This window comes from Mesoplodon bidens (assembly GCF_964165515.1).
Source record: "Mesoplodon bidens genome assembly, chromosome: 4".
In the NCBI taxonomy this organism is placed as follows: Eukaryota; Metazoa; Chordata; class Mammalia; order Artiodactyla; family Ziphiidae; genus Mesoplodon; species Mesoplodon bidens.
Window position 1 is genome coordinate 151,870,449 of NC_138160.1, and position 27,340 is coordinate 151,897,788.

A 27,340-nucleotide genomic window follows, 5' to 3' on the forward strand; every position below is an offset into this window, starting at 1 on the left:
GAGTGGACCAGGTGTGGAACCCGAGGGCTCCACAGGAAACAGAAAGGAAGGCCTGCCACCGGAAGCTGCCCCCTTACCTCCAGGCCTTACCTGCCCAGGTGCAGCTCAGATGCCCACAGGTGCAGGTGGGGACTCCACCAACTCCCTCACCCACAGCACTGGGTTGAGTCTGAGGGATGTGTGGGCCGCAGACAGGAGAAACCAGCTCCTTGGGCTCTGTGAGCCTTACACCGGCGGCGCCCTACCCCCTGGCCTGGCCGTACCCTCCCCCAGGTGAAATCCAAGAACTGTAGGCCCTGGGGCTGTTCACACTGTTTATTTGCGTCTCTGGGAAAGTCAAGAACATTGGGGCCTCATCACACATCGAAAGCAGAGCGGGAAGCAAGGGCACTTCAGCGGAGGCTCACAGCTCGAGGACTCAGGTGGACTCGAGGAGGAAGGGAGGGTTCCATGGCCACTGCTCAGAGTCACCTCAGAGAGGGCCTCTCATCCCAGCCACCCAGGGGCAGGGCCGAGATGGGGACCCAGGCTGCGGTCCAGGGCGGCCCCTGCACCCACCCTGCTGAGGTGGGGGGCGGCCGGGGCCTTGGGCACCAGGCTGCAGGTCCCTAGGGGAGGGGCCGAGATGGGGCCTGGTTATCCACAGCCCACACGAGAGGGCCTGTGAGCATGTGCACTAATGTGCCTCTGGGGACGAGTGTGGCTGCAACCAGGGAGATGTGTCTGTACATCTAGGTGTCAGCTGCCCCCAGGAGGGGAGCCCCTCACCCCTCACCCCTTCCAGTGAGAGGGGGGCAAGTGCACATCAGGCTGGGCAGCAAATGGGGGTCTCCAGCTGCAACCCAGGGGAAGCTCCCTGTCCCAGGTGGTGTGCCCCCCTCCACTGCCCAGGATGAGCCAAGCCCAGCAGAGCTGGCGGTGGGCCTGATCTCTGGGGTATGGGTGGGGAGACCCAGGACCCTGGTCCAAGCAGGCTGGAGAAGGGGCCAGGCCAGGGGCAGTCCCCCAGGGTCCCTGAATTAGCACCAGGAGGAAGGAGGGCCCAGAGGGGGTGGGAGCTCAGGACATAAAGGGGCTCACGTGGCCCTGCCTTGTGCAGGAGGCAGCTCGAAGACCCCCGGCCCAGCCCGGCCAGAAGAGAGCACAGCGGTCACGCCCCTCCTAAGTGGGTGGCATATCCTCAGGGCTCCCCCTTCCCAGGTTGCATCGTCCACTGGCTGCGCCCACATAGAGCATTGCGGGGAGGGGCACATCAGGCTGGGGTGTCCAGCAGGGCCCATACTCCATTCCAAGACCTCGAGCTTGGGCTCCCCAAAGAGGCACAGCCTCACCCCAACTGCCCGAGATCTGGACCCAGCGCCTTGGCCAGGGAACCCCCCCCACTTCCAGAGGCTGAGTGGAGAGAGAAGGCCCCCAGAACCCCTGGTTCCCGGGACCCCTCTCCGGCAGGGTGTCCCCTCAGGGACCTCATTGGAGGTGGCAGGAAGGCACAGGCAGGAGGCCCAGAGGGAGGTGGGCTGGCCTGGGGCTGCTTTGAGGCTCCAGGTCACACCAGCCAGGACCGCTGTGGGCAAGAGCCGCATCTGTGGAGCTGCCGTGACATGGGGGGGCCCTCGTTTGGGGAGAAGCGGGTGTGTCCGTGTCTCTCCTACCAGGCGTGGGTACACGGCTCAGTGGTTTAGGGTGTGTGTGGGGGTGACGGGAGGGGGGAACCCCTGTCCCTCTCTTTCCGGTGAAAGAAAACTCAGAAGGAACGTGTGAAAACACAGCATGTCCTGGGCCCGTGATTGTGGGTGGAGGGTGGACGGGCGCCAGGAGGGCTGGGCTGTGTGGGTGTCTGGTGTGGAGGGTGGGGCCGGGGTCTGGGGGGCCGGGTGGGTCACATAATGGAGCAGCATTTACAGCGCTGCTTCTTCACGTCGAGGTCCTGGGGGTCGCTGGCAGGGGCCTCGAGCCCCACCTGGTTCTCTTCCCTGGAGCCCTCGGTGGCAGGGGGCTCGGCCGCACTGCCGTTGGGCGGGGCAGGCTCCTTGGGCTCGGCCGCGTCCTCGATGACCACCAGCTCTGCGGTGATGGTGTCCTGCAAGCCCAGAACTTTCTGGGTCTCGGCCTCATCCTCCACATTCTGGTAGCCCATGAAGATCATGGTGACTGGGGGCTCCTGGCCCGGCTGGATGCCGGGAGGGCCTGACGTGGCCTCGCCAGGCTGGGCCTGAACTCCAGTGATCTCCCGCCTGGATGGCGTGGTCCGGACGGCCTCCTCCGACGGCCCCCGGGGCTCTGCTGACCCGGCCACAGACCCTGCCTCACTCAGCGTGACCTCGTCCGCCTTGTGGATGAGTTCGTCCACCTCAGAGGAGCTCAGCGGGTGAATCCCATTCTCCGCCGTGCCGTCCACGGCGTGGACCACTGGCATGTGGGGGGAGAGAAAGAGAGAGTGAGCTGGTTCCCGGACAGGAGGGAAGGCCTGGCAAGGCTAAGAGCCACCTCTAGGCTAAAGGGGAATCACAAACTAAATTACACCTTTAGAACCAACTGACAATTAAAGCTCCTATGGGAATCTGTGGGCACAGGCAAATTGGTGCACAGAGGAAAATTTATAGGCACAAAAGCATGTGTTAGAAACCAAGAAAGAATAAATGAATTGGGATTTTATTGTCTCGCAGTTTGAAGCATTTCCATATTCCCTAGTGAACTTGCTCCCAGGTGATTACCTTGCAAAGTAGGTCTGTTTGTTTCCATTGCAAAGACGGAGAAAATGGAGTTCAGAGAAGGGTAGTTAACTAGCCCAACGTCACACAGCTGGCTGCGGCTGGACCCTGCTCTTTCTCCCAGACTAGGCATTCCTTTCATGAGGATTTGCAGGGATTCTGATTTCCTCCTTCCCTGAGCTCATGTGGATGATCTTGAATTAAAGTTTAGTTCATTCACCCATCTTTCTTGTTTTCTAGTAAATGCCCCAAAGGCTATACATTTTCCTCTGAGTTCTGTTTCAGCTGCAGTTCATGGATTACATTATGTCATTCTGTTTCAAGTGTAAATATCTTATAACTTCCATTTTGATTGATTACCTCTTTAAGCCAAGATTTATTTAGAAGAGTGTTTTTAAATTTGGGGGAGTGGGGGACTGTGGTCCAGGAAAACAGTGTAAGATACAACCTTGTAACAGGACATGGTCACTTTCTGAAAATGCTCCACCCTTGTTTGAAAAGAATGTGTATTCTCCATTGGGCAGAGTTTTGTATGTACGGTCAAGCTTGTTAAGTGTATTTTCCAATCTCTCCGGCTTTTGTCATCCGTGTCCCCCTGATGTGTCATTTTCTAACCTGTGTTACCGTCTCTGAGGACCAGACTTCAGCACCCGGGAGGAGTCCCAGCTGTGGTCTGACGCCAGCCCCAGATCACAGCCCTTCTAGAAACACAGCTGCCCAGCTGCTTAGCATGGAGGGAGGGACACACTGGAAGCCCCAGGGACTCGCCTCCCCCTGGGCCAAGGGTCACAGGGTTGGCCAGTTTCTGGCTTCTGGCCAGAAGGAAAGTGCTTTCCACTCTCAGTTTCCAAATCCCTGGGGAGGGGCGTCCATGCATCAAGGCCTTGCAGTGACTTTGGGCTGGAGGCCCAGAGGGTGGGGTGTGCCCAGGTCACACAGACCCAAGCTAGGTATTTCCCACTGGCCACTGCCCCAAGGTAGGAATCCGAGCCCTTGGCTGCCATGGAAATGGATCACCTTCCCATTGCTAAGCAACCAGAGTCCAGTCTGGCGGGTCCTGAATCCCCAGGGGTTGGGCCAGGCAGGGCTCAGTGGCCAAGGTGAGGACCTTCTGTGAGCACAGATATCTCTGCCCCTTGGCCCTGCGCGGTCTCATCCTTGTCCAGGAAATGGGGCAGCTGGGATGTGCCCAGAACCACACAGCTCATGAGAACTGGAGCTGGGATTCTACTTGGGTCGATGCCCCCAAATTACAGCAGAGCTGGGCTGTGACAAGACCCCTTTAATAGCATCCTGGATATCCCAGAGGCCTGAACCTCTAAGAACACGAGGCTTTGGGAATCAAAACCACAGTGAGATACCACTTCACACCCACTAGCATGGCGATAATAATAATAATTTAAAAATGGTCAATAATAAGGGTTGTTGAGGATGTGGAGAAATTGGAACCCTAATGCACGGCTGGTGGGAAAGTAAAATGGTGCAGCCACTGTGGAAAACACCCCAGCAAATGGTTAAACCTAGAGTCCCCACGTGACCCAGCAATTCCACGCCTAGGTATCACCCAAGAGAAGTGAAAACATACGCCCCCACAAAAACTTGTATAGCATAAAACCAAAAGGTGGAAACATTCCAAACGTCCATCAACTGATGACTGGATAAACAAAATGGGGTCCATCCATACACTGTAATATTACTCGGCCATAAAATATAAACATGGATGAACCCTGAAAACGTGATGCTCAATAAGAGAAGCCAGACACAAAAAGCCACACAGTGTGTGATTCCATAGATGGGAAACGTCCAGAACAGGCAAATCCATAGATGGAGAGTGGATTCGTGGTTGCCATGGTGGGGATGGGGCAGGGATGGGGTTTCTATTTGGGGAACAGAAATGTTCTGGAATCAGCTAGTGAGGGTGTACAACATGGTGAATATTCCAAAACCCACTGAGTTGTATACTGAATTGTATGGGTGTCCTGCATCCTCTATCTCCAAATTCCATATTCCCATGAGGGCAGCATTTACAGACTTACTAATGGACCCTGAGGCTGAGCTGTGCTAATTTTATACTTGACTCAAGGGATCAGCTCTGGGGACCCCATGTCCTGAAGAAAGCAAATGTTTGCCTTGACTTCAAACGTACTTTTAACATCTTCTTAAAATGTTATCATTACTAAGGTAGGTTTGCTTCTATTCCTGGCATCATAGCAAATGTTGCCCCAAATTTCCCCTCCCCAGGCAGGTCATGCCGAAAATAAACAGAAGTTTAAATGCCAAAATGTTTATGAGATGGCTGTCTAAATTCTGACAGATTTCACAGTTTAAAGGAAAGTTTTCCTTAGTTTAAAAAAAAAGGTGAATTTTACGTTCTGTGAATTATATACATAGAGAGGCAGGCACTCAGGAGCTTTTGCCAAAGCTGCCCTCTCCTGCTGTTCCTAGCTTCCTTGTGGGTATTTCCCACAGCTTACTCCCCTCCCAGCCGTTAGAGGGAACCCTAAAAACCAAACCAGGTCTCAGCACGGTGGCCCCTACCACCCCCGCCAAGGCTCACCATCCCCCCCACACTCCGCATCAGCTGCATGGGCTCCTCTGATTCCCCAGTCCAGCAAACTCCATCCCACCTCAGGGCCTTTGCACATGCTGTGTCCTCACCAGGCGCACTGCTCCCCTACGCCCACTGTGCACCTTCTCACCTCCTCTGCCCCCTCCCCGCACTGCTGGACCCTCACTCGGCCCCCTCTGCACCTCTGGGGGGTTTTTTGTAGCCTTTATTACAACAGTAATTATTTAAATGAGTTATCTGTGAAACTGGGGTTGAAGGGCTGGGCCCTCTGGCTGGGAAGCACCCAGGACAGCAGGCGCCACTCAGGATTCGCCTCCCCAGCCCAGCCTGGCGCTGGCCACGCCTCCAGGTGGGTTCTTGGATGGAGCCTGGCAGGGCGGTGGCGGGGCGGTGGCGGGGCGGGGGAGGGGCGCGTACCTTTGGTCTCGTCCTCGTAGACCTTGATGCCCTGAGGGAGGTGCTCCCGGGGGAGCACGGTGGTGCTGGACAGCACCCGGGTCTCCCCTGTCACCTTGTCCTTCTCCACCGTGATCTCCACCGAGTACATGGCTGGCACGAGAGGCACGGGTCACGCCGCGGCCCACCTGCCCATGTGCCCCCCGCCGGGCTGCAGCCAAGCCAGGAAGGGGAGCCGGCAGCGCAGAGCCAAGCAGCGGGTGCCCTCGACGCGGTCCCCCCCAGCTCAGCATCCTTCCCTAGCTCCCCAGTCCCGTGGGCGAGGGGTCTGAATTCCTGTGCTCGGGATCCGAGGACATCCCGGCCACCCCGCCCCGTCTGCAAAGCCTTGAACTGTCCCAGTGACTCGGGGGCGTCCCTGGCCCACTCCAGCCAGGACTGGAACGCGGGTGAGCAAGCTCGCGTCTCGCAATGTTCTGGACTGCCGCATTCTCTGTGCTGCACGTCTAAGTCGACTACTGATATATCGATATTCTCACCTGCTCCACTGTGGAAAGGGTATGATGCCCTCTGGACAGGAATGCAGTCACAACCCGTTAAGGCCACCGCTCAACAGCCAGCATCTGCCCCCCTTCTGCAGACATCGTCTGCCTGGGGTCCCCAGCCCGCCTCCATGAAGGGCCCCACATCACCACGGCCAAGACCCCTCCCCACCTGCCCCTCCCAGGTCTTCCCATTCCTCACAAGGACACCTCCGTTCTCCCTCCTCCCTCTCTCACCACTCCCATACCCGCTCCTCGGTCCATCTGCAAATTCCCGGGTGCTGCCTTCAGGACTCCCAGAACCCGCCCACTTTTCGTGCCTCCGCAGCCCCTGCGCGGGGAGCGGGGGGGAGCTGCATCCGCCCCCACTATTCCCCACCACCTTCACCCCACCATTCCCCAGCCCTCTCGCATCTCCCCTGTCCCCCACAGCATGCCCCCACCGTCCTCCTGGACCATCTGCCCCACCATTTCCTCCTTCATCCATCCCTTCCCTTCACCCCCCCCACCATCCTTCCCCCTCCCCGCCACCCCTACCATTTCCCCCCACCATCCCTCGCCATCATCCCCCCACCCCCCACACAATAACCCGCCATCCTCCATCATTTACGCCCCACCTTCACGCCCCCCCACCCCTCCCGGACCCCCGCCGTCCCCTCCACCCTATCGCCGCCGCCGCCCACGGCCTGTTCTCCCCGAAGCCGCCTGGGGGCGCCTGTGAGAACCCAGCGGGGCGCCCTGAGGGCCCCACGCCACGCCCCACCCCACCCCTGGCCCTGCATGTCCTGACCCGCCCCGTCCCCTCCTCCCCCTCCCCGCCTCATTCAGGCTGCTCCAACCAGCACTGGCCTCCCCGCGGCCCTTCCCACCCGTCAGGCCAGGCGCAGTGCTGTCCCAGAGCCTTTGCCCTGGCGGTGCCCCCTCCTGGTGTGACCTCCGCCCCACCTGCGTGCCTCGCCCCCTCACTTCGAGTCCTTGTTCAAATGTCACCTCCTAAGTCAGGCCTCCCCTGAGCCCTTTAATTCAATTGTTCCCTCTCCAGCTCCCCGTGCTCTGCTGTATCCTCTCTGTAAGTTAACCACACAGGCTTTCACTGCCGTCAGAACCCCTGCTCTCCTGGCTGCGTCTCTCCTGCCTGGCTCACAGCAGGTGCTCAGCAAGCACCACAGAATGAATAAGTGGGTGAAGGATGCTCTGTAATCCCACATCCCTCTGAAGCCTGACACCCCACCATCAGACATACAGTTAGTTGGACAGGCTGTGCACTGCTCAGGGTCACTGGCTGGGGGCCTCTGGCTTTGAGCTTGGGCAGGGCTGCTCTAACTGGCACACCCCCTTCTGTCAGCCGCCCCCGGTGTCGTCACGCCCTGGTCTTCACTGCCCTCCTTGGTTCTGTGCCTCCAAACTAACCTCGGGGACAGAAGCAACAAGGTTCTGCCGTTCGTCGTGACTTCTGGTCACTCTTGTTACTGGGTTTGTGCTGGGCCCTGGGCACGAGGTCACTACAATCCCCCCCCAACCCGGTGCCAGCCGTCATGTGATCAAGCAGGGATGTGAACCTGACCTTGTAGAGTGCTGAGCACTAATTCTGACTCTGCCCTGCTTGGTTACTTCCAGGGACAGGGTGCTCACTCCCTCTCCCAAGGTGGGCCGAGGATGATGAAGGGAAGGAAGGTTTGCAGTGAGCGTGTGAGCCTGTGCCCGCCTCCCTCCTCCCGGGCCCCGGGAGCGAGCTGCGAGGTTGGGGGATGGAAGCCAGGAGGGGCGTCAGGTTAGAAACGCCATGCGAGGGGGCCCATCTTCTCGGGGAAGCTGAGCTGGCTTGTGACGGATGTGCCAAAGCAGAGGGGGCGCCCGGCCCCACCCAGGCTCAGAGCTGCGGCCTTGGTCCAGCTGCCCCCCCATAACCACAGCCCCCACCAGGTATTGCTGAGGGCGCGTCTGCATCCGACCTGGCCCCCTGACCTGGCCCCCCAGGCCCCCCAGGGCTGACACTCAGCCCAGGACAGTGGCTGGACATGGGTCTGAGCCTGGGGCCAACCCACCTGCCTTCATCATGGTGGAGCCTTCAACCGTCCTCAGGGGGGTGTTGGAGATTCGCTTCTCTGCTTGGGGGGCAAAGGGGAGAGAGAGAGAGAAAGATTCAGATGAGAAAACACACAGATTTTCCCCCCTGCAAGACATGTGGACACCCCCCAGATACATGGACTCCCCCCAGGCACATGGACACACCCCAGACACGTGGACACCCTCAGGCATGTGGAGACACCCCCAGACACTTAGACCACCCTCCCACACACTCACCCAGATACCTGGATCCTCCCCCTAACACGTGCACGCACCTGGACCCCTCTGCACATGTGTGCATGCCCAGAACCCCCGAACACACATGGAATCGCTCCCCCAAAAGAAAACACACTTCAGCCCCACAGTCCGTTGCCCATCTCTTTGACCCAAATGATTTTCACAAAATCCCTGAGAAGCCTGCATGGATTTTTTTTTAATTATTAATTTTTAATTCCACAGTAAGACAAGGAGACATTCTCTCCCCATGAATAATTAACTCATGACAAATCAGGCCAAAGACACTTCTGGCTACCACCTCCAATCCTGGCTGGTGGCGCTCTTTCCATGCTTTACACACAGAAATAGAGACGCTCAATATATGTTTTAAAATATAACATGTTAAAGAAATTTAATATACTTGGTAATATAGTTAATAAACTGTTACAGCTAACTGTATGTATTTAAATGTCATGTGTACATGTGAAGTGTTTGTAGATGTGTACACTATATACCTATAATAAATCTGGGGGAGGGAGGGCGTAAAATGGGTGCCAGAGTTCAAACTTTGGGCTTATTTCTTTGTTTCCTGGACGGTAGTCTTCTGCATCTGTGTGTGTGGGACCCTTGTCTTTTTATTTTATTTTACATTTTATTTTATGTATTTATTTTTTAAGGCCGTACCACGCAGCTTGCAGGATCTTAGTTCCCTGACCAGGGACTGAACCCGGACTCCATCAGTGAAAGTGCCGAGTCCTAACCACTGGACCGCCAGGGAAGTCCCAGGACCCTTGTCCTTTTAAATAGTGCACTATCTCCAGGACAGCCAGGACCCTGATTTCTCAGCCCCACCAATCCCGTTTTACAGATGCGAAAACTGAAGCCCACCCACCTGCCCTGGAGCCCAGAGTAAGTGGGTGTGGAACAGGGGCAGGGCCGGCCAAGGCCAGGCGCCCCGCGTGGACAGGATGGACCCACCACAGGGCTAAGACCTCAGCCAGACACACCCCGGCAAAGCCAGCTTCCTCACCTGTAACACGGGTGCTGCAGCAGCCCCACCCAGGGATGTTGTGAAAATTCGATGAAATGATATTAAGGGGCCCTGGGCTGGCTCAAAGTCGGGGCTCGCTGAGAACAATGACAATGCGAGTCATTGTGCTATTATTTTTACTTTTTAGCAACAATAGCACCTTAAAGTCACCCTCCCTTGCCTGCCATCCCCCATCTGGCCAGCAGAGGGCGCCGGGGCCCGGCCCGCCCTTTCCCGAAGACGTACCTTTGGGCGTGCCCACCGGGGCCTGCAAGAAAGAACGGAGAGGTCAGGGGTGCCGGCGCCCCCTCCCACATGACCAGTGTCCCACCTGCCGAGGCTGGAGCCTGGGGAGGGCCTGGCTGAGCGGTGACCCCATCAGAGGGGCTGTCTCCTCCTGGACCGATCCCCCACCCTGCCCTAGCCTGTGACAGCCAGAAAGGTCCCAGCCTGCTCAGAAGCCTCCTGGGGCTCCCAGAGCTCCCAGAACAAAGTCCAACCCTTCCTGGTGAGCCCCAGGGCTTGTGCCGGCGGAGACCTACCCACCGGTCCCTCCTGCCTCCTCCCACCCCTGGCCAGCGTCCCTGGCCTCCTCGCTGTTCTATGAGCAGTGTCCCTCGGCTTCGAAGGCCCTTCCTGGATTTCCACTTGGCTGGCTGCTCGCTCAGCCCCCTGACCACCCAACCTAAAGATGGCTCCCCGCCCCCTTCCTGGACTGTCCCTCAGGTTACCATGTTACTTACCTAGCCAGGAGGTGGGCATCGTGAGGGCAGAGACCACTGCAGCACGCAGTCTGTGCTCAATCAACCTCACGGAAAGCCCCCTCTCAACTTGAGTCCGAGCCTGGAGAACTCCTACTCAACCCTCAAAACCCATCTCTGGGAAGCCTGCCCAGCCCTCCCATGAATCAGACACCTCACTGGGGACTCCACAGCACCCCATGCTCCCCCACAATAGGTCCGACCACCTTCCTGTGTTTGCAGTTGCCTGATCATGCCCATCTGCCCACTCAGCAACAGCTCAGGGAGGCCAGGGCCTGGGTCGACATCCTCTTGGTCTGCCCCAACCAAGCCTTGGGAAACAGTGAGGGCAGGGCTATAGGCTCCAGACTGAAGCTATCAGAGCAGCAGCTGGAGAAGGACTGGGGCACACAGCAGGGATGTCTCCCCAGCTGCAGCTCATCTGGGGTGGGGATAACAAGGGTGGATGGGGGGAGAGGAGGCGTGTCCCACAGCCCCCTGAGTCCTGAAGACAACAAAGGTGGTTGGGAGACTTCTACATTTGCCTTAACATACTGTGGCAACCACAAGCTCGGGGTCCAGAGTTCCAGGGTCTGGTTTCACCTGAACCTGGTCGGATGTCACACCCTGGAATCAATGGCTGAGCCCAGTGAAGACCACTCCTCAGCTGTGCGGCCTTGAGCCAGTCTCTCAACCCCTCTGGGCCTCAGTCTTTTATTTTTTTATTTTATTTTTTTTGGCTGCACCACATGGCATGCAGGACCTTAGTTCCCTGACCAGGGATCGAACCCGTGCCCCCTGCAGTGGAAGCGCTGCACTGGACTGCCCGGGAATTCCCTGGGCCTCAGTCTTTGTCTTCCATCTAATGGGGACGCTGCTCGCACCTGAAAGGGCTGTCGTGGGGATTAGACAGGTGATGCCTGCAGTGCTCATGAACGTGAGAAGGATGACAAGCAGGGAGAGACCCTTTAGCCGTTAAACGCTGGTTTTCCACTGACCCACTGTCCCCCCATGACGCCCCCGCACGGCAGGGAAACTGAGGCCCAGGGAGGCAAAGCAAAGCATGCAGGTCACACAGCTGGGAAGTGGCTAGGCTGGGATTTGGATGCGCCACTGGCCACAGCCCCAGAGGCAGTGAGGGTGTCTGGATCTGGGCCAGCAGGGCGGCGCCCCGGGAACCTCTTACCTGCTGAGAATTCAGCACAGCCTCGGCCCTCTGGTCCTCCTGGGCGGGGCGTGGGGCCGGGGCGGGGACGGGGCTGCGGGCAGGGCTCGGGGCTGCCGGGCTCTCCTTGGCGGCGGCCGGCAGTGCATCCGCGTTCTCCAGCTCCTCGATCTCCTGCTCCAGCCTGGGGACAGCGCACGAGGTGACCACCCTGCTGGGCACTTACGGTGCCCAGCACCGCCCGGCACGTCCCAGAAGGGCTTCCTTAACTTGGATGTTTTCTAACGACCTTGCGAGGTGTTCTCCTTCCCGCGCATGGGAGGGGAAATGGAGGCCTGGAGCAGTGCCAGCAGGCCGCAGAGCGGGGACCCGAACCCAGGGGCCGGCCGGTCCCCGGATCCCTGCACCGCCCGTGCCACTGCTTACTCCTCTTTTTGCTTTCAACAGACTCTCCTTTTTTCCACTCAAATACATTTATTTTTACAGGAATCTTCATCTCTCCAGGGAAACTGGAAAAACCATGTCACTTTCCAAGTATTAGAAGATAATGGTGCACATAAACCCAGTGAAAACAAGACAGGCATATTCAATCCCGCCTGAAGCATCACCTGCCTGAGCCTTTGGGCTGCAGACATTAAAGGCACTCAGCACCCGGGGACACATTCTCCTTGAAGACTCAGGACAGACCACGGGTGCGTCTGCAGCCCCCTAACAAAGTGAGCCCAGGTTGGCAGGCTGGACACAGCTGGGGTCAGCCTGGAGGGCTTCCGGGAGGAGGTGTCCAGTGGGGACACTGAGCGGGCAAAATGCAAGTGACGGAACCACCTGAGGAGTGGGTTGCCCTGGCAGGAAGAAAGCCAAGGCCCCCGAAAGCCAGCCACACAGTAGGGCTCAAGGGGAGGCCCTCCCCTGGCACAGGGCTATACCCAGAAGGGTGGGAGGGGCAGGAGACCACCTGGCCCAGTCCCCCGTGGCCGGTGATTCCCATCGACCTTCCATCCCACCCGCAAGTGCCTTCTGCCTGCTCAGTCCCTACCATCTCTCCCGGGCCCATTTCAGCCCCGCCTCCATCTGGGCACACAGGTCACCGGTGGGAAAACGGAGGCCTGGGGAGGGGAATCCCAGCCAATACTCTCCCACTTTCTTCCAGATCAAACACATCCAGACAGGATCCCGAGGTCCCCACTGTGGGGCCTGCCTCAGCGTCCGCTGGCTGGAGGGCTGGCCCATGCCTCTAGGGCCTTCCCTGGCCCAGCGGACACTGGGATTTTGGCTGTCACTTCCCTCCGCCTGACCCCGCTGCCCCGGGAGCTGAGCCTGGGCGGCCAGCCCGCCTGCCCGGAAACTCCTCAGGGCCTTTTGTCCCAGCCCAGGGCGATGGTCACTTTCCCCGGCCTGCCCCCTCCCCCGGCTTCCTGCAGGCCCAGCTGCAGTGCCTCCGTGGCTCCATCAGCGCCGGGAAGAGCCAGCTGGGCTGGCGCCAGGAAGCCCTGGGGGAGGCCGCATCTCCCACGCTCAGAGACGCACCATCACCCTGCCTCCTCACGCCTCTCACACCTGCCCGCTGCGGGGTGGAGAGGAGGAGGGGTCACACGGGCAGCAACCCCCTCCCCGAGCCTGGGCGGGAGGCTCCCCCCACAGCGCCCCCTCCCCCCAGGCACAGGGGCCCGCGGGTGGATCCCACTCCTCCGGCATCTCACCGAGCCCTCCGCGGCTGCCGCGGCCCCACCCACCTGGAGATGGATTCTTCCAGCAGCCGCGCCTTCTGCTCGTCCTCCTGCATCTGTCTCCTCATGTCCTCGTCCCCCTCCGAGGCTGAGGACGGCGTCCCCGCCAGCAGCCAGCGTTCCCGCAGCGCCTTGGACTGGGACAGTGGGGACCAAGGTCAAAGTCAGGGTCGGGGCTGGGGTCAGGTTGAGGTGGGGGTCAGGTTAGGGTCTGAGTCAGGACTGGGATCAGGATAGGGGTCACCTCAGCCTTCCTGTCCCCCTGCTCCGGCCGAGGCCGGGGTCCCTGGACACTGCCGCCCCCTCCCTGGCCGAGGCTCCGCCCAGACCTTCAGGTGCTGTAGCTGTCTCCGGTCGTCCTCCAGCTGCCGGCGCCTGTTCTCGATCTCCGCCTGCCTCCGCCGCTTCTCCTGCCAGACGGACCATGCGGTCAAGGCGGGCGTGGGGCGCGGAGACCCTACAAATGCCCAGGCTTTGCCCACACGGATCCCGCTTTTTCTGTAAATGGCACCCCACTGGCCCCCCCCACCTATGCCCCAGCCTGTGCCATCTACCTGCCCCCCTCCTGTCCCCCTCCACCTCCCCCCAGCTTGTCCCCCCACCTTCCCCCCACCGACCTTGGCATAAGGTTGAGGTCCTACCACATGCCAGCTCGGTCTCCCTCCTGCAGGTGGGCTGCCCAGGGGCTCTGAGAGGGCTCTCGGCCTAAGAGTCCACATTCTGAGCACTAAGGGGTTCTCGACATTTTCATTTTGTGGGGAAGTGCCAGCAGGCACTCAAGTTTCCCACTCTACACTGGGGTTCTGTGTCCTGGAGCCCCAGGCTGGGTGTGGGGAGCCCCTGAGGCCCCAGGTCCCCCCAGCCTCCCCCCACTGGCCACACCATCCTCTGGACCAGGAAAAACTCACTGCAATGGCCTGGAGCCGCTCCTGCTGGGACGTGGTCTCTGCCGCCAGGACCCTGGGGGGACAGAAAAGGTCAAGTAAGGTAGGGGGTCCACCCCAACCCTGCTTTTGGCAGATCCAGTTCCAACCCCCACCCTGTGTCTTCCTGCTGGGTGAGCCAGAGTTTCCCATCCGCGGCATAGGGCCATTACCCACCCCACTCAGAGGCACCAGCCTCCTCTCCCTGCAGCCTTTTTTTTTTTTTTTAAAGTCTTTATTGAATTTGTTACAATATTGCTTCTGTTTTATGTTTTGGTTTTTTGGCCAGGAGGTATGTGGGATCTTAGTTCCCCAACCAGGGATGGAACCCTCACCCCTTGCATCATGTTGACTTAAAAAAATATATATGCACAACGTAAGAGTTGCAAGTTTTTTTTTTTGCGGTACGCGGGCCTCTCACTGTTGTGGCCTCTCCCGTGGCGGAGCACAGGCTCTGGACGCGCAGGCTCAGCAGCCATGGCTCACGGGCCCAGCCACTCCACGGCATGTGGGGTCTTCCTGGACCAGGGAACGAACCCGTGTCCCCTGCACCGGCAGGCGGACTCTCAACCACTGCGCCACCAGGGAAGCTCTGCGAGTTAAGTTTTATTTGGGGCAAAATGAGGACTGCAGCCTGGGAGACAGCGCTTCAGATAACTCTGAGAAACGGCTCCGAGGAGGCGAGGCGGGGAGCCAGGACATCTAGGAGTTTTGCAACAAAGGGCAGGTAGTCGGGAACGTCAAAAGATTATAGTTAATTACAGAAAACCAGGACTTCCCTGGTGACACAGTGGTTAAGAACCCACCTGCCAATGCAGGGGTCACAGGTTCGAGCCCTGGTCCGGGAATATCCCACATGTCGCGGAGCAACTTAGCCTGTGCACCACAACTACTGAGCCCACGCACATAGAGCCCACGCACCGCAACGAAGAGTAGCCGCCGCTCGCGCCACTAGAAAAAGCCCGCGCGCAGCAACGAAGACCCAATGCAGCCAAAAATAAATTTTAAAAAAACCTATATGTCATAAAATAACCTTTAAAAAAAATAAAAGATAAAGAAAACCAGATATCTCAAGTGAAGGAATTTAGCGCTTTTCCATGTATGGGAAGATGCAAGAGTCTGGGCTCACTGAAACCATTCCTTTGATGTGCACCTCAGCTCTCTGGGGCCAGTGTCCTGGCACATCCTGAGTTTCCTCAGGGCTCACCGCAGGGAATGGCTGCAGTCTGATGGCTGCTAGATGGCAAGTATTCTTTTTTTTTTTTTTTTTTTTTGCAGTACACGGGCCTCTCACTGCTGTGGCCTCTCCCGTTCCGGACGTGCAGGCTCAGTGGCCATGGCTCACGGGCCCAGCCACTCCGCAGCATGTGGGATCTTCCCGGACCGGGGCACGAACCCGTGTCTCCTGCATTGGCAGGCGGACTCTCAACCACTGCGCCACCTGGAAGCCCGGCAGGTATTCTTTTTAGCCCTGAGTTTCCTGAGGGCTCACCAGCTCACGTTGGAGGGTTGCAATCGTTGATGACTGTAACATCCTTTGTTTATTGATATGGCAGGAAATATTCCATTTATAAATATTCCATTCCATTTTTAAATATTCCACTTATCAATTGGAAGAGGGAGTCCCAACCACCAGACCACCACGGAAGTCCCCTCCAAGCAGCCTTATTCCCGCATTAATTCTCCCAACAAACCCTCCTGCCACCCCTCGGGGCAGGGCCAAGGGACAGGAGGAGTGAGGCCCAGTCTAGAGACCTAGGAAGGGCTTGAGAAGGAGAAGGCATTGAAGCTGGGCTTCTGAGGATTCATAGGAGTTCCCTGGGAATCAAAGCCTGGAGAAGAGTGTATCAGGAAGAGCAGTATCACCTTTCTGCTCAGACGGAGAGCCTGACCAAGACCGGCCCCTCCTCAGCCTCAGCATTCTCCAGCCCTGGGAGGGACACTTCGGGGAGGAAGGACCCTGAAGCCCCACCCCACAACCTTTGGCTGGCAAAGTCCTCCATGCTGTCCTGGGATTTCTGGGGCTTCTCACACTCGCCTCACCTGGAGTCTCCCAGGACTCCAAAGGCCCAGAGAGAGCTGTGAGCCTCCCAAAAACACACAGCAGGGGGCTTCCCTGGTGGCACAGTGGTTGAGAGTCCGCCTGCCGATGCAGTGGGCACGGGTTTGTGCCCTGGACAGGGAAGATCCCACATGCCGCGGAGCGGCTGAGCCCGTGAGCCATGGCCGCTGAGCCTGTGCGTCCGGAGCCTGTGCTCCGCAACGGGAGAGGCCACAACAGTGAGAGGCCCGCGTACCGCAAAAAAAAAAAAAAACACACAGCAAAAAAGAAGCAAAGCTGAAATTTAACCCCAGGCTCCCTTCTCATCCCACCCACGTTTTTGTTTGTTTGATTTTTTGCCGCGCCACACAGCTCGCGCGATCTTAGTTCCCTGACCATGAATTGAACCTGGACCCTGGCAGTGAAAGTGCTGAGTCCTAACCACCGGACCACCAGGGAATTGCCCCATCCATGTTTTCTGAGAGCCCATCCAGTGCAGTTTTAGCCTTAAACTGGTATGCAGTAGGAGCTGGATAAATGTCAGGTGCCCTTAAAGGGACAGGACTTCATGCTGTTGAGGATCTGGGGCCTTCTGTGGGGGCAAGGGACCAGCAGGAGGCCCAGGACCTGGAGGTTGAGTCATCCCTGCCCCTCCTCCCTGCTCTCCTGCATCCCCCCTCCCCACCTGGTGGGGGAAGAGGAGCTTTCAGAACCTGACACTTCCCTTCCCACAGTCTCCAGTCTGGAAGCTGCACACAGTAGGTGCAGTGAAATGCTCGGACCCCTGAAGCCCAGAACATCCTCTACAACGGGCCTCAGAATAACCTCACGCTTCCAGGGCCGCTGTGACAATGCAAAAGGTGGGTGGGGGGCGGAGGGTCTCGAGCCCAAGCGGGGGGCTTTGGGACCGTCTGCCTCAAATCCCCAATGAGGGAGGAGGCCCCGTCTCATGGGGGAGGGCCTGGCGGGCACGAAGGGGTTCTGAGCAGTGGGAGCCACAACCCCCCACCTGTCCCCCCATTTGCCCTGAGCCCCTTATCTTCATGGGCACGGCACTGAAATTACAGACCGTGTTTTGGGCCCCGCCCACTCCTTGGCCTTGTATCAGGGCCACCCCGAGGCCTCCACAGACCCTGTGGGTCTGGGCCTCGGTTTCTCCATCTGCACACCCCAGCTCCGGACGCTCCTGTATGTCCCCCGCCCTCTGTGGCTCTGAAGGGAAACAGGCCCCAAGTCGCAGAGCGCTCGGGGTCTACCCCGACTTAAGCCCCCGCCCCCACCCCGCCTGGGGCAGCTGCCAGGTGGACATCCATCCCGGGCTGCAGTGCCCCTGCCACCCGCCCCACTCAGGTTCGGTGGTTTCCTGGCCTTGCTGAGACTGGTGAAGTCATCGGGCTCCCACGCCCCAGCCAGGTGACCCCACCCAGCTCCTCCCTCCCAAGAAGGCACCTCCTCCCCTCCCAGGGGCCCAGCAGCACCAGCTGCACCCTCTGCAGTTTCCCCCGTCCTTCCTCAGGGAGGCCGGGTTCATCTGGGTGGAGTTCAAGAAAGGCTTGATCCAGCTATCTGGCTCAGATGCCCTTCCTGAAGGGCCAGGCCAGCTGGATTTCTAGGTCTGCCCCGTCACCCTGTGTGACGCCGGCAGGGTGCCACCCCCTGAGCTCCCCACACAGGCCTGTTTCCTCAATTCTTGCAGACGCCACACTTCCCACCGCAGCCCAGGCCTCCACCATCACCTGCCACCTCCCTGTCCCCTGACAGCCCACAGCCAGAGGCAGCTTCTCCAAGTGAGAATCCAAACCAGTCGCTCTCCTGCTCTCAAGTCCCCCAGGCTCCCACCACCCTTTGCGAAACACCACAAGGCCCAGCCCGCACCCACTTCCCTGCCCTGGTGCCCTCCACTCTCCCTCCCGCTCACTCTGTTCCAGCCACCAGGACCTGCTGGCTGTGCCTGCCCTGCACCAAGTTCATCCCTACCTCAGGGCCTTTGCACTTGATGTTCCCTCTGTCTGCTATACACTTTCCATAGCTGGAAACTGAGGCCCACAGAGGGCGAGTCACTTGCCCAAAGTCACACAGCTAGGAAGTGAGAGCTGGGATTCGAACTACAACTGCCCAGCTCCAGGCCACACCACAGGGCTTCCCCTTTCCTAGTCCCAGCGTGGCCTCCAGGGAGCCACTCAAGCAGGAGGCAGAGTTGGGGGAGGGGGCATAGCAGCTGAGACCCCAGTGCAAATAGGGCCATGGCGGGCAGAGCTACCAAGCCACCTAATGCCAGGTCCCCACCCTGACAGGCAGGTGGCCATTCAGGCCAGACACAGGGACACAGGGATGGCTGTGAGGCCAGCTCTCCAGGCTGGAGACAAGGCGGGCAGTGTCCTCGCTAGGGCGGCCAGTCTCTGCCGGGCCAAGCCAGGGCAGGGGAAGGTCAGGCGGGCACACGAAGAAGAGGCGCCGGACCAGGCAGAGAATTTCTATCCCTCCCCATCCGCCTGGCTGTCTCAGCCCAGACAGCCCGAGGGCCGCAGGCTGTGAGCCCCACTCAGGTGCCCTTCCCCAGGCCTGGGGGCGCCAGAGCCGCCCGGGGCGCGGCCGCCGCCTCTGGTGATGGATGGCTGGGCCCACGGGAGGCGGTCGCCCTGGCAACCGCGCCATCCCCATGGCAACGCCGAGGCCTGCAGGCGCGCGGGGGTGGGGCCGGCGCCAAGCATCTCCCGTCCCCAGCCCGGCTCTGGGGGGCTGAGGGGCTGCTGGCCTCGGGCGTCAGGGGCTGCCTAAACAGGGTGGGGCTTGGATGGATAACAGGGTCTACCCAACCCCTGCTGCAGGAGGGAGGGCTCCCCGTTCTGGTTTTAGGTGCATCTGCCCAGGGAGGGGCTTCTACCCGAGAAGGGTCTGAACCCGCCCTCGGCGTGAGGCAGCCAAGGTCAAGTGAAGATAATGCTCAGCATCATAAATCCGAAAAATAAAACAAAATAGGGGCTTCCCTGGTGGCGCAGTGGTTGAGAGTCCGCCTGCCGATGCAGGGGACGCAGGTTCGTGCCCCGGTCTGGGAAGATCCCACATGCCGCGGAGCGGCTGGGTCCGTGAGCCATGGCCGCTGAGCCTGCGCATCTGGAGCCTGTGCTCCGCAACAGGAGAGGCCACAACAGTGAGAGGCCCATGTACCGCAAAAAACAAAAACAAACAACAAAAAAACCCAAAATAGGACGATGGAACCCTAATAAAACAGCAATACAATAGGAACACCTTCCCCAGCGCTAACCATCTTCTGTAGGCGGGTCTCAGCCCCACTTTACAGAAGGGAAAACTGAGTCTGGGGAGGAGCGGGGTCTGTACACATTTGCTAAGTGTCCAATCTCCTGAAGAGATTCTGTGAGGCACGTGGGATAATTATGGCTGTTTTATCAATGAATGGACTAAAGCATCTAAATGGTGAAGTGGGGACCTGGACCCAGGCAGGGTCGGGCACATGGAGCACAGGGTCTCCCTGAGGTCTGGCGGGGGTAGGGGCGGTCAGTGGGGTGGTTGAGATGCTCACTTGGGCTCAGTGAGGGAAACAGAGACCAGATTACAAAAGATTTCACAAGCTGGGCGCAGAAGCTGAGTTTTGGCTAAAACGCATGGGGAGGGTTTAGAGCAGCACGGCGGCTGCCTCCGCTGGCTGTGTGACCCGGGGCAAGTCACAAGCGTCTCTGAGCCTCCACTGGCTCCTCTGGGCGATGGGCCACAGCTCGCAGCTGCTGGTGGAGGGACATGCCCTCCGTCAGGACGCCCACCATCAGCACGCGCAGGTGTCTGGTCCTTGCGCGATTATTTTTATGGCGCATGGAGAAAATTCTGGGCTCGAGCAGCCTTGTGGGCGGCTCAGGACTCAGCGAGGGTGTCGGCTGGGAGCGTGTGAGATAATCCTGCTCCAGGAGATGAGCTAATGAGACCCAAACCCAGCGAGCCAGGCAGAGGCCTCAGCATTGCAGGCGTTTATTTTTTGAAGGCCCAGAGAGGTTACACAACCGGCTCAAGGTCACCCAGCGGGCAGGACAGACCGGGGCCGGAGGTGGGAGGCCGGGAGGTGGGAGGCCGGTGTGTGTGGGGGGGGTGACACTTGTCTTTCCAGAGCCCACTCCTGGGCAGCTCCAGCAGGAATGAGAGGGTCCCAGCCCAGACCGGCAAGGAGCCCAGCGCTGGAACATTCCTGTGCTGACTGAAAGGAAACAGCTGACAACGACCTTGGCCACAGGTCGGGGGGGTGGGGGGGAGGCAGAGTCACGCGGTGCCGGGGGTGGGGGGTGAGAGGGAACCCAGTGGCCCCTTTCCCCATTGGGTGGGGGATGGAGTGGGGGGAGTGGGGGGAGGCTGGTTCCCAGCCCCAGCCTGGGTTCCTCCTAAGCGCCAGCACCTTCCTCGCTCCAGACCCTCCCGCAGTCCTGTCACCCTGAGTGAACCTCAGCCTCTCAGCACGCAGTTCAAGGCCCTGTGTTTGTCCCTCACCCTTCCCCAGTTCCCTGCCTTCCCCTTTCTCTCCTCCACCTCCAATCTCAGCTCAAACACAGCTGCCTCTTTCAGGAAGCCTTCCTAGGTCTCTCCCCTCATCAGGAAGGAATTCCCCTTCTCGGAGCCCCTCGGCACTCAGCGCAGGAGGGCCCCCGGGAACACTGCTGTCACTAGTGAGGTGAACAGCCCATGAGGCATGGGCTTGCTACAAGCTTCAAGGCAGAGACACATCTCCACCCCCATGGTGGGGACCAAGGTCGGAGCAGGTCCCAGACCCAGGGGAGCAAATCTTGTTGCCTATTAACCTGGGATGGGGAGGGGGGAGCTGGACCCTGCCCTGGGCCCTCACAACAGGATAGGGCAGCAGGGAATGAATGGGGGCCCTTCTCAGGCTTCAGGCAAATCCAGCAGCAGAGACCAGCCCCAAAGACCCAAGGTCCCTCCCACCCCTCACTCCGCTGCTCCCACCACCTCAGGGCCTTTGCACTGACCGTGTCCCCAGGCCTGGGGCACTTCTCTGCCAGGTCTCGAAGGGGCTCACTGATGGGCCTGTCTTCAGATGTCACCTCCTCACTCAGGCCTCCTCTGACCCTCATGAACCCCAGCATCTCCCAACACCGCCCCCTAGCCCTCACCATCAGGAAACACCTAATCATTTAACTTATTTTGTTGATTTCTCCACAATGACAGTGACTGTCTCTTTTTGTCCCTGCCGTGTCCCCAGCAGTTGGTACACAGCAAGTACTCAATAAATGTCCACTGGGCCAGCACATCAATTAGGGTCCCTCCATTTCCGGTGGGGGAACCCACCTAGGGGTTCCCCACCCTTGTCACATTCCTGCCACCCCCGGGGACCATCTGTCCTGTGATCACTTCCTTTTTTTAAAGAAACTCACTGTCACATCTTACATTGATCTAAAACAGGACCTGGGTGCCTCACATCCAAGAAAGGACAGAGGACAAGCCCCAACCACCTCGGACGTGACTTACAAATTAATATATAAAGCGACCCAAATGCCCATCAACGGATGATGGATAAACACAATGTGGTCCCTCCACACACGGAGCATCACTCAGCCCTGAAAACGGGTGAAGCCCTGACACTCGCTACAACGTGGATGGACCCTGAGAACACGATGCTCAGTGAGAGAAGCCAGACACAGAAGGACACGCAGCGTGTGATTCCATTGATGGGAAACGTCCAGAACAGGCCAGTCTAGAGACAGAGAGTGGGCTCCTGGTTGTCAGGGGCTGGGGAGGGGGTGGGGAGTGACTGCTGATGGGGACGGGGTTTTCTAGAGGTGATGGAACGTTCTGGAATTAGCAGTGATGGCTGTACAACTCTGTGAATGCACTGAAAAACACTGACTTGTACACTTTAAATAGGTGGATTGTGTGGTGTGTGAATGATATCTCAAAAAAGCTGGTAAGAATAAAAATACACACAGATATAGCAGAAATGCTGGCCCTCTCACCAAGGGCCTTGCTGGGGCCAGAGCTGGGGTCCTGCCCACCCCACGGGGCATTGTAAGGCCCTGCCAGCCATGCCCTGAGGCTCTCCAGGGTCAGAAGGATCTGAACACAAACTGACCTGGTCATCACCTGCCCGCTCCCTGACAAGTGTTACTAGAAGCCTCCCGCCAAGCCAGCTGCCCTCCCCCCACCACCCAGGCTGGGCTCCCAGGCCTGCCCTCACTCTGGTCCTCATGTGTCTTGCCCACCACGGGGCCTGGCTTGGGCTTCGCCTCCCAATACCTGGCCCAGTCCAGACTGTTCCAGTGATGCGCTCTGACTTGCCCTGAGTTTCTGCTTGAAACCTGTCAGGCAGGAGACAGATACCACAGCCCAGTTCTCCACTCCTCAGACACCATGACCTCCACTCAGCCATCTCGTGCTGCATGGAGACCCCTCTGAAGCATGGCCAGGGTGCACTCTAGCCTCCCAGCACATACAGGGGCTGGGCCATCTTGCCCTGACCAGGCCACTGTCCCTGTAGGCAGCTCTGACCACCACAAAGTTCTGAAGTCAGTCTACGCCGACCCAGACCTCGGGTCCTGCCACCCCTCCCCCGGCTCTGGCTTTTCTCCCCAAGCTGCTCCCACTGTCCCTGTCCAGGCTGAGTTCTGACTTGCTTCTCCCTGCTCTGGCCCCTCTGCTGCCAGAGCCTCTTTCTGGTGCCTAGGTAAGAACCTCACTCCTCCCCTGCTCAGATACCATCCATGGCTCCCTGTGGCTCCCCAGCTGGGCACTGTAGGCCCAGAAGGACCTAGCCCCAAGAGCACAAACCAAAGAACACTGCCTTCTCCCAACACGTTCCCATGTCTGGTCCTTTGCACAGACCAGTCTCTGCACCAGGAACACCCTTCTGCCTGCCTGGGTAAACCCTTAAATATATTTCTCAGAAAAGGTCCATGACAGAATGGACAGGAAACCTTCCGCACACCTCAGAGAAGACCCTCCATGGGCTCCTCCAGACCCAGACCCCTCTGATCCTGCACAGGGCTAGGGTGATCAGCAGGGAGTGTTTCTTAAATGAACAGATGAGGAAATTCCCTTGTGGGACAGTGGTTAGGACTCGGCCCTTTCACTGCCGGGCCCCAGGTTTGATCCCTGGTTGAGGAACTAAGATCCTGCAAGCTGCACGTTGTGGCCAAAACCAAACAAACAAACAAACAAAAACCCAAAACAGATGACAGGCTTCCTGGGTAGAGATAGGATGGAGGGAATAGGGTCCCAGACTTGGAAAAAGGTGACGTGATACTCTTTAAGAAAATCAACCCACTTTTCTGCATCAAAACCTGAAGCCCTTGAAGATGGGCCCTCCCCATAGGGCTGGGACAGAGCTGTGAGTGGTCCTTACAGGGCCCAATCCCTACAGCACCCACCCTCCCCTAGCTGCACCCCACCCAGGAGGGGCCTGGGTGGGCTCGTGTCTCCATTCATCAGATGAGAAAAGTGAAGCCCAGAGAAGGGGGGTGGCATGACCGAGGCCCATGGGGGGTGAGAAACCCCCTCTCCATGCCCCACTCCCAAGTCAGCAGTCACAGAAGGGGTCCCTGGGGTGGATGCAAGGGCAGATGGCCCCAGGAGCCCAGACCACAACAAAGGCCACATTCTATGTAGCCCAGCCAGCCAACCAGGCTGAAAAGCTGATGTCGGGATACCTAGGAACCCCCCAGCCCACAACCCCTGGATACAGGAATGTGCAAAGACCCCCTCCCCAGCCTTTCCTGGCACCTAAGAGGATGGCCCAGTAGCAAATGCCAACATCACCCCTTTCTGGCTGTGTGGCCTCAGGCATGTCGTGTCACCTCTCTGTGCCTCAGTTTCCCCACGTGGACAAAGCACTCAGAACAGGGCCTGGTATACGGCAAGTGCTCAATGACTGTTAAGTAACTAAATCACACCTGCACTTCTCAGACCACCTTCCCGCATTCCTGCCACCACCTCTAGTATTAGCTGCTTGTCCCTTCCCTTCAAATCCACTCACTGTCTAAATCCAACCCCTTTGTTTTCAAAGGAAACAAAGTTACATCGTTACCCAGACTAAGAAAACCAGAAGCCACTGCCACACACATCAGAGTAAAAACATTAAAAAAAAAAAAGATGAAAATAAAAACTTGTTATTAAGTTCAATTATCACTGGCTACTGCTGCCTTTTAACTGGTTCTGCTTCTCATTAAAGGGAGATTCGCAAGCGTGAAAGCAGCATTAAGAACCCACTTAGCACCCAATTGAGATGTTCTCCTTGAAACTGTCCAGGCCTCAGGGCAGTCAGGGTTCTGGGAAGGTCCCGACCCAACTCTGCTTTCCTGCTCTGTCCCGGGGTCCGAGCCTTCCCCTCACCCAGGAGAGGGCTTTGGACATCTGAGGTGGCAGCTCCCAGCTAAAATATCTTTTATTTTACCAGCCGGGGCCTGAGGGTCCCAGAGGAGCAGCACCTCACCCTCACCTGGGGCCACACAGCAAATCCTCCCCATAGCACGATGCACCCAGCTCCAGATCCCCCACCCAGGCCCCACCCTTGTCCCACATTCGGAGCACCACCCAGCGCCCACACTGGGCCTTGTAAGAATCCTTTCATTCTTAAGTTAATGAAAATTCGTTTAATCCTTAAATTAACGAAAAATCGTCAAAGTCGTAAACGTCTTTTTAAAAGAAACTTTCCAGCACCACCATAAGCTGCCACCATCTCCCGTGATGGCAAAATCCATGGAAACCGAAGGAGGTGGACGATTACGTCCTAGCGGCTGCTGCCTCCGTGCCTGGAGCCTGCTCTGCCCTCGTGGAGAAGGACGAAGAGCCTGGGCAGGTGTTCACGTAGGGCGGCACCAGATGGAGCCTCTCCCCACCCATCGTCACCCCGATTGCTGGGGACAGGCGATCTCGCACGGCTATTTAAGCGGTTAACACCAAGTCCTGTCCCACGCCTGCACCCAGAAAAGCCAGTGATCCGCCTAACGGGGGACCCCACAGAACCATATCTGACCCATGACCAAGAAGGCCTGGGGGCAGGGCAGCAAGCACCCGGGGGCCCTCCGTGTGCTGTGTGACCGTGGGCCAGCAGCTGCCCCTCTCTGGGCCTCCATAAGCTCATGGAGAATGAAAGGGGGGCTGGAAAGGAAACAATGGGGTCCATCCGGAATATCTCACTCCTCTGCTCTGAGTGGGCGTTTCCTCCCTCTTCACCCCTCCTCCCTCAGGCAGCCCCCTCCCCGGGGCCACACCCTGCCTAGGGCCTGTTGTGGGCAGGCCCACAGGCGTCCCCTTGGGCCCCAAGAGCAGATAAACAAGTGAGGGGAACGCAGCAGACTGGTCTGGGCCCCAGCTCCCCTGAGCCCCTGGCTGGGCTCCCGGGGCCGGGCTGGGCCTTTGTCTGGGTTTTCAAAAGCAGAGGACATAGGGTGCCGCCTTCCTGGGAGGGGGGCGGGCAGGAGGCTGCGGCTCCCACCTAGCTGAGGGTGTGGCGGGTCACGGGTGAATCCCTGGAGGAAAGTTGCAGGCTCAGAAAACACACCCAGTGGGAAGGGCAGAGGAGCCGAGCCGGGTGGGCTGGCTGGACCTCCATGTCCGGCCCCAGGCAGGGTGGGGACCCGGCCCACAGTGGGGCAGCTGCTGGCCCTGGGACAGGGTAGGTGGGCTGCGGGACACCAGACACCCCCTTCCCAGCCCCCTGCCCACGTAAACGCACTCCACAACCTCCCTGCATCCACCTGTGGGAGTGGGGGTGTGGGGGGATGCCCTGACGCCAGGAAGAGAGGACCTGCGTGGAAGCGACCAGGCACACTCACTGGGCACCTGCTGGTGCAGGACCGGCTGCCCGGCAGCTCCTCACCCAAGCCCCCAGACCCAGGCTGCCCACCGCATTCGCACCCGGGCCAGCGGGCTCTTGGCTACATCATTTGGGGCCCCGGCTACATCATTTGGGGCCCCACCTCGGGGGACACTTCCCCCAGGAAGACATGAGACCCAAGCTCCCCTGTTGGAAAACACCTGGACCTCTGGTCTCACACACATCCCAGACCCGGAAGCCTGGAGAAAAGCACCCCTACAAGCCGGGACTTCGGGCGGGTGGATCCCCGCCTTAGCAGGGGCTCCGGACAGCACTTGAGGCCCTTGGGGAGGGCAGCCAGGCGAGGGAGGACCGGCCGGTGCGCATCCAGGGTGCAGGGCACGGCGAGCTCAGGCTGGGGGTGGGGGAGTAAGCTCACGGCCGGCCGGGGCAGTGAGGAGGGGTCCCCCCATCGCCCCAAGTGGACGAGGGCCTGCCCCGGGGGCGCGGGCCGAGCGCGGGCGGAGACACAGCGCATCCTCTCCCCACCCGCGCGCGCGTCCCGGGCCGCCCCCAGCCGCTGCCGCCCGAGTCCCCAGGAACCCGTGGGCCGCCGGGGCCGAATCGTGGGGAGGCCTGGGGCGGGCACGACCCAGCCCGAGTCCCTCCCGGGCTGAGCGGGGATCCCGGAAGCCCCGTGCCACCTCCCTGCCCGCGCGGTGGCGGCGGGATTGGGGGCCTCAGCCTCCCCGGCGCCCCCGGCCCGAGCGCGTTACTCACTCCATCTCCCCGCCGAGGTCCGTGGGTCCGCAAGGCCGGGCGGCGGGGGCGCGCGGGGAGGGCCGGCGGGCCGGCGGGCTAAGGCCTGGCGGCCTGGGCAGAACGGCGCGGGGGCGGCGGCACCGGCGCGGGCATCGCCCCGCGCGCGGCTGTTTATTGTCCGCGCGGCGGCGGGCGCGGGGGGTGGGCTGGGCGCGCGCGCCGCCGCCGCCGCGTTTCGCTCGCGCCCCCTCCCGCCGGCTCCCGCCTCCTGCCGCCGCCCGCCTGCGCCTCCTGCCGGCCGCCGCCGCCGCCGCGCCCCGGTAGCCAGGCGCCGTTCCGCCCAGCCCGCCGGAACCTCCGGCCGCTCCGACCCATTCATTCCATCTCGGCGCGGGGCTGATTCTCCGGCCGAGCCAGTCCGGAGTCGGCCTGGGACGCAGCCTAGCCGCCATCCATCCCACCCCTCCCCGGCTCCTGGTCCGGAGGGGGAGCGAATGGGGACAAATAGCCCGGGGGAAGTCCAGGAGGCCGCTCCGAGGACCACGACCGTGATGCGGACGGAAGGACCCGCAGACTGTCTGCGGGAGAATCTGGGGAAGAGCATCAGGGTAGCGGGCACTGCAAGCGCAAAAAGCCGGCGGTGGGACTGAGGCAGGTCCGTTTGAGGAGAAATAATCATAATAGA

General features: G+C 59.5%; 1 protein-coding gene across 4 annotated transcripts; it reads right to left on the reverse strand.

Moving 5' to 3' along the window:
• Positions 1 to 300: 300 nt before the first annotated feature.
• Positions 301 to 26,875, reverse strand: PALM (paralemmin). 4 transcript variants are annotated; one of them, XM_081233685.1, is made up of 9 exons: positions 26,674 to 26,875; positions 14,072 to 14,123; positions 13,493 to 13,573; positions 13,170 to 13,300; positions 11,458 to 11,620; positions 9,778 to 9,799; positions 8,264 to 8,323; positions 5,698 to 5,829; positions 301 to 2,409 (listed from the first exon to the last, which is right to left on the reverse strand). In XM_081233685.1, exons 1-9 carry the CDS (start codon positions 26,676 to 26,678, stop codon positions 1,880 to 1,882), a joined length of 1,176 nt encoding a protein of 391 aa, XP_081089811.1. In that variant the 5' UTR covers positions 26,679 to 26,875; the 3' UTR covers positions 301 to 1,879. The 4 variants fall into 4 exon arrangements, with proteins under 4 accessions (XP_081089811.1, XP_081089810.1, XP_081089813.1 ...); XM_081233684.1 differs by having other exon boundaries at positions 8,264 to 8,326; XM_081233687.1 differs by lacking the exon at positions 5,698 to 5,829.
• Positions 26,876 to 27,340: the final 465 nt, after the last annotated feature.

Excerpts from the sequence above, each read along its gene's own strand:
- PALM (XM_081233684.1), bottom strand. Across the intron at positions 11,621-13,169 it reads CTGGAAGAATCCATCTCCAG|GCTGGAGCAGGAGATCGAGG; the intron begins GTGGGTGGGGCC and ends CGCTGTCCCCAG. Across the intron at positions 2,410-5,697 it reads CTACGAGGACGAGACCAAAG|TGGTCCACGCCGTGGACGGC; the intron begins GTACGCGCCCCT and ends CCCACATGCCAG.